Here is a 15013-nt window from a genome sequence, read left to right on the forward strand (position 1 = left end):
TTGTGGCAGTCTAATTCCACTTCCATCTGTGTTATTCAGAAGTCATTCCTTCTTTCTGCCTACTTAGCTCACAGTTTCACTAGCTTCCTGCCCTCAATTGCATTCAAAACTTCCTTTCCTTTCCTAAGTTGCAGTCATTACCCCCATGAATTCTACTAAATGGCAGCAACTTTTAACAGAAATTAATCAAATGAATGAAAGGTTGATGTATCTCCAATAAAAGGGCAAAAAATCCTCACAACTCATCTGAACTATTCTGTAATGTTGATAAAGGCTGGAAAACCGGATAGCCACAAAAGAAATTAACACGGGAAATCAGGATGTTGATTGCAGAGAAGTAGCTGCAGCTCTGTGTCCATCCAGCATTTGCAGAAAATCTGTGCCTGACATTCCAATGTGAGCTTCTGCTCCTGGGGCACAGGGGTAAGTGAAAGCATCACTACGATGCAAAAAACAAACAAACATGATTAGCCTTGATTAAAGGCTAACAAGGCAAAGCTAACTGAGATTCAGGTTACCTTCAAAATCTTGTATTTCTAAGAAATGGGTGGGGAACGAGTCTTTTTCCCCTCACAACAACAGCTAGAGGGGAATTAGCTACAGACCCTGCTCACTCTCATCTTGTGAATCATCAGACAGAATGGATAAACACAGCCAGCACACTTGGTGTCTGTGTTGAACACAAGTTTGAAAAATGGATTAAGTCTATCTACAGAAGACAGAGGTTCTGTACAGAAGAATCTAAATGTCTAGGTTGCTCGCCCTAGGGGCATCCATGTAACTCTGACTGGATCAGCAGAACAGAGCCGTACAGTGGAAGAAAGCTACTTCTCACACAAGCCTCCTTGAAAAGCTCCTACGTTTTTAAGCAGCAATAAACTGTGCTGCTGTATGAGCTAGAAAACCCAACTCAAAAGCCAGCAGCCAGGAGGCCCCTGTAAGGAGCCTGACCTAACGGAACACAGAACCTACACTCAAAGTATTTCAAGGATCCCCAGTTACGGACACAGAGCAGCAGCAACTGAGGTAAATAAACCACATAGAGGGCAGGGCTCTGAATTTGAAGGCAAGCTCACACATAGTTTTCATAAGACTTTCCCCCAGACGGGGGAGATGCACGTTTCACAGAAAGTACCTCAGAATCCCAGGGAGAATCAGACTCTTCCTCTTGCTCTGGTCCTGCTACTGGCAGGGCACCTACAAAGAATGGACAAAGAGGGACACTGAGAATTTACTGCACTCCACTTTTATTCTCTATCAGTCAAACACAGGATCTGAAAGATGAGTAACAATTCTGCAGCACAGGACAAATCAAGAAATGAGTTACATTCAAGGACAACTTTACACCCAGACACATCATAGACACACATTCTCTTCACTCCTCTTTATCTCTTTTCCAGCAAAAGATGCCTAAGAACGACAGCTGACATGGCCATGTCCCTCATGTTCAGACAATGCTCAGGAAGAAACTCCAGCGTGCTTCAGTTTCGGCACACGCAGAGCTTGAGTCATCTTCCCTCTAACCTACACCCCCATCATCTGGCATTTACCATCACTTTCCACTGTACAAGACGTACCATAAAAGCAAGATGCAAAATACCCTCACCCTAAGAGGAAACTGCCAACACACACGGCTCCTTGCTTAGCGCTATCCAGCAACATCTCCCCTGACTGCTGTAGGCAAATGCAACACCTGACTAAGACTCATTACCCTGCACCTTCTGAGAAGGCAGACACTTCAGGCCTGACATTTGAAAATGGAAAAATGGAGCTCACAGTTCCAACACTTGGCCCACACAAACACAAGCACTTTCCGTCTTATCACTTAACAGTTTAATCTCTTCTCACCAAACTCCCGTCCAGAAAAGACCACATTCATTTCCCCAATCTAAGCTACTCCACTGTGTATCACAGAATCACAGAATTGTAAGTGTAAATAATATGAAACGTAAAACAAACTCAGGATGCACCCACACAGAAACGCGTGCAAAATGTGCAGGAATGAGCCACACAGTAGTGATGGTGTCCACTCTGGAAAACCATAACTGCCGACTCCAGCCTGGGAGTCTGTTGACTATCTATGCTTTGCCAAATGCATGCTTAGGGGAAAATGTGCAAAGAGAGAAGAGCATGTACCCTCAATGCTTCTGCCAGACTCTCTCTGCAGCATCTGACCAACAGCCACACACGCTCTGAAAATATCTACTGCAGCAAGCTATGCTCTGGAGACAGAGAACGACAATAGTATCTTCCCCTGCTCTGAGACCCTGAGGTGAGTACCCAAGCACCCAACTCTCTCTGAGCCGCTCATGCTCTCCAGCACACAAAGGAGTAGCATGGAAGAGACCTCCCACATTTTAAAACTGAACAAGGTGAAGCACTGCAAGAGTTTTCTCACAGTTTGACTCAAGCGTGCTCTTTGCTGAAGCCCTGAAAAAAACACAGCTTCTCAATCTGGTAGTATCTACCAGAAAGGGAAACACTACTGTCACACACAAGACAAACCAGACTACCTACTGGTTTTGTTCAGATCACTTCATGGAGAACACAGCAACAAAATTAAGAAAGCAACTTGCTTCACACATGATCATTTGGAATCCAGCAACACTAGTTGTGATCTCTAAAAAGGAACAGAAGCTGCAAACCTTCTCTCCTTCTGCAGACTGGGGTACACAGGTAACACGAAAGTTCATCATCTTCAAGGCTAATCATCATTTTACTTCCTTTACAGAACATTAATACTTACAGAGGAACAATCAGGATCAATATTTAATTAAACTCACTTTTCTTGTTAGCAGCGTCTTCTTTGTTGTGGACTTGATGCTTATTACCACAAACAGAACTTTTCGCTTCATCACAAACTGTAGTTTGCAGCTTCCCACCAGCATCTTCCTTCTCCTGTTCTTTCTCTTGTTCCCACTTAGGAAGTGCCACTTTAGGAAGAGCCAACTCTTCCTAAAAGAGATGGACAAGAACAGCTGGGAAGAACAGAAACCAGTATCTTCTTCACCACACATGAACAACTTGGAACACACTTTCCACCAGTAAGAAAATGAAGCAAAGCGCAACAAGGTTTCTAAAGGCCTTCAAGTTTTCACTGGGAATCCGCACGATGGAACAGCAATGCCTCACGTTCTAAACTTATTCCTGGTTATGCAAAGGCCCTGAGAAGCACTTCCTTGTGGCGGTCTAATTCCACTTCCATCTGTGTTATTCAGAAGTCATTCCTTCTTTCTGCCTACTTAGCTCACAGTTTCACTAGCTTCCTGCCCTCAATTGCATTCAAAACTTCCTTTCCTTTCCTAAGTTGCAGTCATTACCCCCATGAATTCTACTAAATGGCAGCAACTTTTAACAGAAATTATCCATCTCTCAGTTTTATGTAATAGAAAGTCCACAGATTCCAGAAAGAATGAAGTTTCATGTCTTTCTCCTTCAAAAACTCAGAAATAACACATTGAAAATATTGAAAATAATGTCTGATACTACTCTTAAATTTCAGAAATGACTTTGGCTACAATTAAGATATCTTTAGTATCAAAATATGATGATAGAAATGTAGATACATGGTAAGCATTAACAGGAATACAGTTTACTGTTACTTACTCTTATTACCCTTCATAAACCCTTGCAATTGAATCATCCCTCCACACTTACTTCTGTGCTTGAGGAAAATGCTGTACTTAGATTTTCCGTACATCGACCTAGACGCAGGTTTTCACTTTCTTGTTTCTGTGCTTTATGCAATTTAATATCTACTTGTTTATACTGCTCTTCTTCAGTATCTTCATCATCCGTGACAGAGCTTAGTCTTTGATTTTCAAGCTTTATACTTCCCCTTGTTGACGAAGAACTACTAATACTTTTGAGGACATCGCTGAAACTTAACTTCTCCTGAAGATCACCACCAATTTTTGAGAGGGGCTGAGGTATCCCTTTTTTCAAGACTGTCATTTCAGAGTCTGCAGAAGAGGAGGCTGTATTTCTGTGAAATATCTTCTGCATTATGCTTTTCTTCTTGCAGCTTTCTTGTTTATCTTGCAAATTATTTACATTTTGAATAATAGGTTGTTTTGGTGCTGACTCGTAAGATACTTCATTATTCATTCGCTTTGGAGACATGGCTGTTATATTCTCTTGCACATCTATAAAAGACACAGGACTGTCAACAGATCCCTCCATCTTTTCATCGATTTTTTTACATATTTCCTGATAATCAGTGGAGACACTTCCAGCTCCACACTGTGCATCCCCTTCACTCTTAACACTACTAAGATACCCCAATTTCTGATTAATTTCTTCTTTAGGTTCTATTTTACCTATCTGCTCCTCTTCCATTACGTCATTAGATTGAGTTTCTTCATCTTCCAGATCTCCTTCCTCCTTTTCATTTTGAGTAAGATCTTCCTCTTCTTCTTCTTCACACTCCTCATCGTCATCTCCATCATCATTTTCATCTTCCTCCTCTTCCTCCTCTTCTTCCAATTCATCTTCCTCAAGGCTGCTTGAATCTGAGACATCTTCATTCAACAACTTTCCACATTTTCCTCTGTTCAGGTTTGCATCTGTTGTTTTTTTTTGTGTAAGGCTTTTCTTCTGTGACTTAGGACTTTTAATTCTAGAACCATCACCACCACCTTAAAGCATGAGAAAAGGAAAAAGGAATATGAATCAAATGGGTTATATAAATAGCAACAGGCATTTTATCCATTTAAAACAAAGGAGAGGAGTCATCTGGGACTGTATGGAAAAGCCAGGTAATGGCAGGATAGGGGAAGGACAAATAAGACACAAAGGCTTAGGAGGGGACTCAGTATCTTCATTTTTATCATCTGACTTATTTTACTCTGAAATGACCACGTGCTCTGTTCTTGTAACACTATTTTCCTCAATTACTGTAGCCAAGTGAAAAACAAACACAAACAAACAAAACCCAGATGAGATTACTTAGCAAGCTTACTTTTGTATGTCATTGTATCATGAAGTCTTTTCCAAATAACTTACCTACATTGCTGAACTTCTGGGAAACATTCAATAACATTGTCAAGTTTGGCTTCTGTGGCTTCTGTAAATAAAAAAATAAATTTAAAAAGAATTATTTGATCTATTGTTGTTTGTTTGTTTTTAAACACATCCCTTACTTACATCAAATCTTGAACAGTAAATACAACCAGGCTGTCCCCTTTTGAGAGGACTTAGGTGCTTGCTAGATCCTTCAATTTTAATTACACAAACATTCCTCTTGCGTACAAGTCAGTGACTATTCACAACTATCTGTAGATGCATAACAATTATAAAAAAAGTTTTTTAATCCATAGGTAAAATACAACTACACTTGGGATTGTAGAGTCTGGCTACCTACTTGTAAGTGTCCACAACTCAAATATCTATTAAAGTTCCTAAATTAGTTAATGTAACTCCACCTAGTGTAAGATCAGCAAACATCAAAATAAGGCTAGAAATATGCATTAATTCCCCTTAAATCAGTGCAAGAAAATGGAACAATATTTAAAGTACACATCTTTGCATCTCCAACATTACAGAGCATGCTGAGCTACCAAACCAAAATTCCTAACCACTGCAGAATCCCAGTGCAACATACTAAATACTCCAGACATCACTAAAAAAATTGGCAATCCTTCAGAACATTCATAAAAACAGTAGGATAAGCACATGGAGCTTATAAAGAGTAAAATCCAACTATTCAAAAAATGAAGAAAATCATGCAGTGTGAGATTATATACAAGCATGGAATGCCATCTCACAGAAGAAGGAAAAAAGAAAAAATACTTATTTGAATAACTCAAGCAACCTAGTGAGGAAGGAAAGCAAACCAGGCAACGAACAATTTCACTAGATTTTGATAAATAAATGTTCTTTCTCATTATCAGTTAGAATCACATAAATTCTATCACATAAATTAGGGGAAACAATAGCAAAGTTAGAAAGAAAACAGAATAGGTTATTTACTAACTCATCAACTCCTAGGATTTGCAAATCTCATTGAATGAACAACTAATACAACATGGTAGTTCATCTTAGTATCTACTGCTCCTTTGCCCCAAACCATAAATCTACTGCATAAAAAAAACTCATAGCAGAATAAATGTTGGCAAATGACTCCTTTTAGGACAATAAAGAATGAATTGGCTGGAAAAGCAGCTTCTTTCTAACAGAGAAAATTACCTTCAAATCACTTATTTTACACAACCATTCTCTTATAAAGGCACCGTACCTTGGGTGTAAAATCCAGTTCTTCTTCCTCAGAAGTATGCCAAGTGTCATTACTGCCCTCTTTTTCAGAACTTCAAAAACAAAGCAAAATAAATACTGGTTCTCTCAAATAATTCCTCAAGTAAGTGTTTAGTATTTTTAAAAGCCTCACCTTATTGAGTCTCCATGGGAAAAGTCATCTATTGCTGTTCAAATATAAGTAATTGCAAGTAAGTATTTGTGCATCACAAGACATGTTTGGTATTTAAAATACTACTGTGCAGAATACCTTTCCTCCATTCTCCTGTTCTTGGTGTCTGCTTAGAAGACTGCTGCATTCCTACATCCATTAAGGGAAAGGCATGGAAAGGACAGATGAAAGAATGACATCAGAATACATGCAGAATCTCAGAAGTTTGGAAAACACAAAAAGCATACAGACAAAGCTACAGCACTGGGAGAATACACTGTGACTATGACATGCATTTGCGTACACATACACATCTGTGTTTCAAATGAGAAGCTGTGGAACACTAACTCTACATCAAATTCTTTCACAACAAAGCTGTTACATTTCCCTGGAGCAGAAGGTTGTCCTAATTCTATTGATTTTATCACATATACACACAATGATGTGGAAAAACGGCTACTGCCAGAAACATAAGCTTAAGAAACAGTTAAAGGGTTTCTCATTCCTTCTGGCTTTTCTCCATTTCCTTAAGAGGGAATATAGGAAAAGTTTCACCTGACCTCAGGATATATAAATCACACAGGAGTGCTGATTCACTTCTGTAAGAGCTTTATAATGCTGAGACAATTTCTCTAGTGACTTGGGGAAAAACTGAAGGAACAATGCTCTACTGTGTGCTGCAGTGATTAAAAATACTGTCACTGTAGACATACTAGAAATAAGAATTGCACAGCTATTATTTTTCTCAAAAATAAATTCCTACTTAAAATCTAAGAGGTCGGTCATTCAGTATGTTCTGGAAGCCAGTTTGTCTGTGATTAATACAAAGGTTCATGTTCTGACACCAAATAATCATGAGCAAACTATCAACGGTTTATGGGCTGGTCCGGCCCAGTTCCGTGACCAGCAGGGCGGAGGGATCTGCGGATTGTTAAAAAATGCTGACCTGTTCAACATTCTTCACAATCTTCTCTTCTAATTAGAAAGTACAGAAGTAGCAGAAAGAATAAGTCAAAATTTTAAATTGCAGAAAAATAACAGAGAAAAGCTAAAGAGAAGAAAAAGGGAAAGGGAAAAGAATTCCAAAGTGGGTATTTCTCTGGTCTCTGTCTCAGCATCCTGGCTTCCCCTCTAAAGGCCACTTTGAAGACTGTTACTGTGGTGTATTAAAATGACTCTCGTGATGCAGGGTGTGAATGCAAGCCAGAGACTGCAGAGTTAACTGCAATACTGTTTCTACTACACTACTAAACTTTCTCGCTGTGCCCTCCCACTCCTCTGCTGGTGTCATCTTTAAGAGAATGAGCACAAGGGGAATCATAGAACGGTTTAGGTTGGAAAGGATCTTTAAGATCACCTCGTTCCAACCCCCTGCTATAAGCAGGGTCACCTCCCTCTAGACCAGGTTGCTCAAAGCCCCACCCAGACTGGCCTTGAATGCTTCCAGGGAGGGAGCATTCACAACCTTTCTGGGCAACCTGTGCCAGTCTCTCACCACCCTCACAGTAAAAAATTTCTAGTCTAAATCTACCCTGTTCTCAGAAGAAGGATCCTTCAAGTCATGTATTTTAAAATAACCCAGGCCTGCTAGTCCTTACAATGGGGTACCAGAGCAACTGTCTACATGCACAGAAGGTAGCAACTGAGTGCAATTTGGGTGAAAACAGTATTTCAATGATTAAACCAACTGTATCAAGCCCCACTGAAAAACAAGAAAACAGAACTTCAAAACCTTCTAGTATGTCTACAGTTACAGTACTTTTAGCCACTGCAGCACATACCAGTGTACAGTTCCTTCAGTGTTTCCCCAAAATCTACGAAGAAACTTTTCCAACCACTGTGTAGTTCAAAGCAACTGCTCTTAAGTCAAAGGCAATATCTAAGTATCTAAAATCTATTCTTCCATCTCTGATAAGTCCGGGAAGAAAAAAATATGCCATGTATTCTTTGTTCATATTTTTCAATGCTTTATAATAAAGAAGGAATGAATTGCGTTTGAACAGTCTGCTGCCCATCTGATACGTGATTCTGACACAATAAAATTCCTTAAAAAATAAGGAATGAACAAATCCTCCTATGTTAGAGCCTGAAATGTAAATTGCAAGGCAAACAATTTCATTCATATTAAGTAGCAATTTTCTAAGATTCCCTTAGGGCAATGTTAGCTTATAATCACTGCCTGGATTTTCCAAATTCATTCTTTCTTTTAATTACAAGGCAGTGAGAAAATGTAACAGTTTTCTGGATCACAAAGTCCTTTTCTTTTTCTTAAATAAAACTAACTGAAGTTGAAGAAATTTTTTTTTAGAAATCTAACCATGTTCAAGAAGATGCACTATTAATGCTAATGAAGTTACCTTTCCAAGATAATTTTTATTAATGTCCCACAGCATAAACAAAAGCAATTGTAACTGAAAGTGAGAAATTATATGACTCTAAAAGGAGGTTAGTACAGATGAAACTAAACAAAGTGACAGAAATCCAGTGGTAATCAACAAAACATGTATCTTCTTGCAATTAATCTGCTGCTTCACTGCTATAGAAGACAAAACCATTTGGGATGAAACTACAGCTTTTACAATTGGATTCTTCTGAATAACAATTTGAATGAGCATCTCTCAGTAAAATTGCACACCCAAAAAACAAGGCCAGTTTGTTCTAACCTAGTTTGTTCCTTGTCTTCCCCCCTCCCCCTTGCTAAACGGAAAACTTAAATAAATGGGCAACTTGGTGGGCTGAAGGTGACAAGTGTATGAGCAGATGGATGTAATGCACACAAGTCACAACTGTCCTCAAAGCCTGTTGAGATGCACTGCAAAGTAGCAGCAAGCAAGCACATTTGTAACACTTCTTGTGACAGTCCACCTGGTGCTTCCACTGAAGTCCATACTGAGCACAGTAAACTTAAAAGATACAAACCAACTTAAGGAAGAGGCCAGCATAATTTTTCCCATTAGCTCTACCACAGTTAGGTATCCTACCTTCTCTGTTCACAGCAGGTGCACCCAATGTAAAGCCAGCAGCTCCTGCCTTGTGAGGAGTCATCGGCACTCGGGTGCCTCGGGAAGCACCTGCAGAAGCTTTCCCTGTGTTCTCCCAGTCTGCATATTCTGCCAGTTGTTTACTAAGACTGTAGATAGAAAAAGAAGAAACGCATTTGGGAAAATAATCCCTTAGCTGTATACAACACTTAATGGAATAAGAAGAGCTTCATCTTATCCATCCTAGACATACCCATAGCCAAAACAATTTGTATATTCACTAAGGGTAACATACTCTATTTATTGCATGACTGTAACATACTCAAATACTCCACACACATCTATTCTTCAGATGTACCTCCAGATCTATTAAGTTATTAAGTTAAGGGTACTGCCTGGTACCCTCTTGCAGTCCAGTTTTTACAAATACAAGCACTCTTATGAATGAACACCCACAGGTAAAATGCTTATATGTAGCACTAGTAAAACTGCTTAGTAATTTAATAAAAGAGATAACAGCTAGATCTCCTCTGAAACAAAACGTAGGTGGCTCCTGGTCAGTGAAATTGAAGACAGTAATAACAATGGGTCTGTTTTGAGAGAGTTTACAAACTTTTCAGTTTTTCAAGTTGAACCTCTGTGTCTGTGGGCTACATTTTAATAGCATATGCTAGGTATACTAGGCAGACATGAGCTTAGCAACAAACACTTAAAATCTTACAGAGAATTTTGAGCAGAAGCTTTCATCAACTTTCAAATTGACACCAGACACACAGACAGTGTACATGAGAAGATGCCAATGAACACATCTTCAAGATAGGTCTCAACACACCGTTAAATCTTAGTGCTGTTACCAAAAAGGTCAAAACTGAACACTGATAACTGAAAACCTGGCAATAAATTTAAAAGTTTACCTAGCATATCCATGAATAATAGCATAATCCTCAGCTGTCCATCCATTAGTGTCTTTATGGGAAAGATCAGCACCATAGTGAAGAAGGATTTTTACCAACTTTAGCTCCCCACCGGACGCAGCAGTCATAAGTGGGGTTCTGCAGCATCCAAAATAGAAGACAAAATATACAATTTTAGTCAGACATTGTAATTATTTTAATTCCCATTTGCTCACTCAAAGGAAAACAAAATCACTTTATGAACAGAAGAAGCAGCTTATACATTAACAACACTTGCATACAAACTACACATCAATTTGAAAAACTCTCTATGGCATAGCAGTAAGGTTGCTGGCACAGTGGGAACTTGCCTGACACAGTGGCTACCATAAACAATGTTTTCTTGCAGTTCTCAATGCAGACAACATGCAATAATGAATTACACAAGCTAAGCTGAGATCTGCAAAAACTCTTCTCCGTGTCTTTCTACTGCAATGCTCATTCACATCCCTCTCATCAGTCTAAACTGAAGACAAGTAAGATAACCTGCAGAGTTTAGACCATCTCCTCACCTCTCACACAGATCTCGAGCATGAACATCAGCTCCTTTTTTAAGGAGGAGCTCTACCATCTCATCACGATGTTCAGAGATAGCGAGAGTAAGGGGAGTACATCCATCCTGAAAGGACAGAAATGATTCAAGTTAAAAATAAAACGAAACAAACAAAAAATCTTCAATAAAAATATCAATGCACCTTTTTGAAAGAACATTTTTTTCTCCACAACACATCTCAAAATGTACCTTATTCTGAGCTTCAATACGGGCACTGTGCTCAATTAACATCCCTGCTAGAAATGCGTTAGGAGATACAGCAGCCAGGTGAAGGGCAGTGTTGCCGCTAGCATCTGCCAGGTTTGGATCAGCACCGTGCTCTAGCAGGATTACCACACATTTTTCTTGCTGGCATTGCACTGCCTGGAAACAACACACACAAAAAAAGGTAAAATTTCCAGCAGTCATACTTCACTGTGTCACAGCTACTACAACTTCCCATTCCTGGAATATAAAAGCATAAAAGCTAGCATACACCTAGCCCACATCAATTATAGCTTGCATGTTTCTACACAGACTTTTGTAAAGAATCTAGAAAGGCATCCATCATTTAATACATAGTCAATAATTCCTACTTGCAGCAGCATAACATGTTCTACTTACCTTCATCAGTGGTGATCTGTTATCACTGTCAAAAAGATCTAGCTTACACTTGTTTTCTACTAGAAACGTAACGACATCCGCATGTCCATTTGCACAAGCAAGATGCAGTGGTGTCCTAAAAATTAAACGTGTAAATTGAAACTGACAGCTAAATAAATCATTTCACTCTGTGGTACATGGATACGCCAAATTTCATTTCTCCATCCCAATTACCTCCCAAAATAAACATAATAAAATGAACAAACAAACAAGCTTAATCCATTACCAGTAACAACAGCTGTATACCCAAACCCTGAGGCTGGAGAGGAATAACCATCCACTGCATTTGCTTAATGAGACAACATTTCCTCCACGGTAAAACCGAACTTTCACAAAGATTTCTGTGTCAAGGCACTGCTTGCAGCCTCTGATAGAAATGTGCTCATGGTACAATGAGAGAGACTAAAGCTTGGGAATCTGAGGTCTATGGTGGCATGCGTGTAAACCTCTAGGTTCTCCCAGGATCATTCACACACTACAATTGTACCACAGATGCAAGACATGAGTTCTTTAGAAAAAAAAAAATCACGCGCTAGTTTGGTTATTACTGCAACTAGTAGAGCACTTTTGCACCAAACATCTGGCAACATCTGGCAGAGCAGACAGCAGAACACTGCTGTCCCGGGTACAAGAAAGTAATACGCGACATTTCTCATGCTTCTAACTACGATATAAATAGGATATCACAGAGGAAGTCCTCTTCAGGGAGGAATAGCTGTGTTTCCACTACAAAAGACAGAAAGAAAGAGGCTTTTTCAAACTACGGAACTGCTAAGGGTCTGATGCCAATTAACCAGCATGCTTGTATCCAAAGCCACAGTCACCCAAACAGTACCTGCAGGCATTTCTCTCCTAATCACAGGACAGAGCAGCACAGGCTTGGCTATGTGCAGAAGGCACAGTTCCTGCTGCTCTGCGGGACACCTGCTCCAACAAAGCAGGGGTTGAGCTAGAAAGCATCAGGATCTTTCTCCCTCAAAGGTCACACAATAAAATCCTGCAATTCCTCAGGCATCTATAGGGAGTTTTTTTGTTATGTTTTCTTTTTTAAAGTGCATCACCATGGATAGATCCCTTCCCTGCATTTTGGAAACTTCAAGTAACCTTACAACAAAACACCTGTTGAGGTACCTCGTTGACAGACAGGAGCACAACAGCTCATGGGAATGGAAACGGAGAGCTGTGCAAATGCAGTGACGTGATTCAGAAACACAGCCATTTCTCATAGAATCATTATGGTTGGAAAAGACCTCCAAGATATCCAGTCCAACTGTCCACCTATGACCAATGTTGCGTACTAATCCATGTCCCTTAGTACCACATCTACATGTTTCCTGAACACCTCCAGGGATGGTGACTCCACCACCACCCTGGGCAGCCTGTTCCAATGCACAGCCACTCTTCTGGAGAAAATTTATCCTAATATCCAACCTGAACTTCCCCTGGTGCAACCTGAGGCTGCTCCCTCTTGTCTTAACAGATCCCACCACTGGTGGGCCAAGGAGCCTCCTCCAAAAGACCAGCTTCCTTCAAGGCAGAGAAGATGAGGATGTGTGAGAATCCTTTGTTTTTTTTTTTTTTTTTTTTTGTTTTTGGCTCAAAGCTTTCTTCCTGAGGTAATTCTTGTGATAAGATTCTAACTGATTTATTGAGGAGGCAAGTAATGGGTGCTACTGTGTGACATCACTTTGTGTACACCACAACACATTCCTCCAGAGCTGCTTGCTTCCACAAGGGAGTGCACAGGAGTGTTTACTGGTGGAAGATCTGGCCTGTGACTAAATAGCTCCAGCTTGGTATAGGAAAAGTGGGGAATGATGCCATCGTATCCTGTGAAAAACAGGACGCAGGTGGGCATCCCTGCTCCCTCTTATCTTCTGGCAAGGCCTGGAAGATGGAAACAAAGGATTTCTGCTGAGATCCCAGAGCCAGAAGCTGCCACTCCAAGGACAGATGGCTCAACCACTTTGGATTTGTACCACTTTGGACTTATAAATAAGTTGGTACTGCCACTGAAAAGTCATCGTCAACAGAACAACAATGCCCAACAACCCACTACTACTGAAGATCAGTGACTGAACTATGAATCACAGTGGATCCATGGCGGTGACTATCTCCCTCTTACTTTCTATAAAGACTCTTGCTTCTTTCCTATATTTTCTATTGCCCTTCTTCCTTTCCCCATTACCCTAATTCATTACAGTCCTCCCCCTCACCATCTCTCTGATTAAGGTTTGTAATAAACTGGTTGGACCAATATTTGAACCACAGTTTCTTAATCTCACACCAGGCATGCACGTAGCAAAGAACCTCCTCTCCCTTCTATAAACTGGAGCAAGACAAGATGAAAAAACAGGCAGAACTTCAAGGAACTCATCATGCCTTGCCACAGATATGGAACAAGTTACAGCAGCAACAGAGCAGTCATTCGAGGGTGACTGTCCCCACTGAGAAATTCCCAAGTGAATGTGCAAGATCATTTCTGCAGAGAAGCCTGTTGATGATTATCTGAGAGCTGAGCAGCACGTAGTGTTAGTAGTGTACTGCAAAGAGTTCGGATGGGTAACACAACCACAACCAACACAACTATGCAGGAGTCCCTCACCATCCCAAAGCCGTTCACACCGAGCACCGGGAAATACGACAACCTGAAGGAACCACCATCAGCTTCGCAAGCAAGAAAGCCTTCAGGAAACCCCCAGCCTTGTCGCTGCCCCGGCCCAGCAGTCCCCCAAGAGAGCTCTCAGCTAGGGCACATCGCAGCGGCCGTTGCTGTCCGTGCCAGCCAAGCGCGGACCCCGCTAACGGCAGATCTACGTGCCCCGGTGAGGCAGCGGGGATCCCCGGCCAGGCCCGCAGCCCTTACCGCTGCTCCTTGTCGCGCTCGTCGACGCCGTGCTTCTTCAGCCTCTGCCGCACCTGGGCCAGGTCTCCGGTAGCGGCCGCACGGTGCAGCTTGCCCAGCTCCTTATGGCGGAGTTCGTATGCACCGGCGGGGCACGGCGAGGCGGCGCCGCCGGGCGGCGGCGGATTTTCCTTCTTCTTCCTGAAGCTAAATATCTTCTTCATGTCGTCTCAGGAGAGCCCCGCGCACTGCATGCAAGGCCACCCACAGACGGGAAAGCAACCCCAGACCCTTTGCCAGAGCCGGGAGCCCCGCGCATGCGCAGCGGGAGGCGGAGCCACAGCGATGCTAGGAGGGCGTCCGCTGCGGAGCGCAGGAGAGCGTGCGCATGCGCAGACTCTGTAGCGTCAGGACGCGCCTAGCAACGTTGCGTCGCGGTGCTGTTGCCTGGCGCTGCTGAAATAACAGCAGGGATAACGGTCCGTGTGTCTGCAGGGTTAATTCTTGGCTTCCCTGTGGGTTTTATTTAATAGAGATGTCAAAGCACGAGTTTTTCCTATGTTTAGGAACTGCTGCTTGCATCTCAGTTCTGAAAAATGAAGAGATGGCTTGATCTTTCTTCTAAAGAGCTAAAAA

General features: G+C 41.3%; 1 protein-coding gene across 1 annotated transcript in view; it reads right to left on the bottom strand.

The window, feature by feature from the left end:
• Positions 1-14691, bottom strand: part of ANKRD26 (ankyrin repeat domain containing 26) — a 52220-nt gene extending 37529 nt beyond the window's left edge. The window contains exons 1-13 of the mRNA XM_052669375.1: positions 14399-14691; positions 11494-11608; positions 11080-11253; positions 10850-10956; positions 10299-10436; positions 9385-9533; positions 6503-6553; positions 6386-6419; positions 6236-6305; positions 5005-5065; positions 3658-4637; positions 2784-2955; positions 1136-1197 (exon numbers count right to left, since the gene is read on the bottom strand). Of these exons, the coding sequence (XP_052525335.1) occupies positions 1136-1197; positions 2784-2955; positions 3658-4637; positions 5005-5065; positions 6236-6305; positions 6386-6419; positions 6503-6553; positions 9385-9533; positions 10299-10436; positions 10850-10956; positions 11080-11253; positions 11494-11608; positions 14399-14601 (2316 nt within the window). The 5' untranslated portion in view covers positions 14602-14691. The remainder of the gene's footprint in view (positions 1-1135; positions 1198-2783; positions 2956-3657; positions 4638-5004; positions 5066-6235; positions 6306-6385; positions 6420-6502; positions 6554-9384; positions 9534-10298; positions 10437-10849; positions 10957-11079; positions 11254-11493; positions 11609-14398) is intronic.
• Positions 14692-15013: the final 322 nt, after the last annotated feature.

This window comes from Tympanuchus pallidicinctus, unplaced genomic scaffold (genome assembly GCF_026119805.1).
Source record: "Tympanuchus pallidicinctus isolate F22 unplaced genomic scaffold, pur_lepc_1.0 scaffold8, whole genome shotgun sequence".
Lineage (NCBI taxonomy): Eukaryota > Metazoa > Chordata > Aves > Galliformes > Phasianidae > Tympanuchus > Tympanuchus pallidicinctus.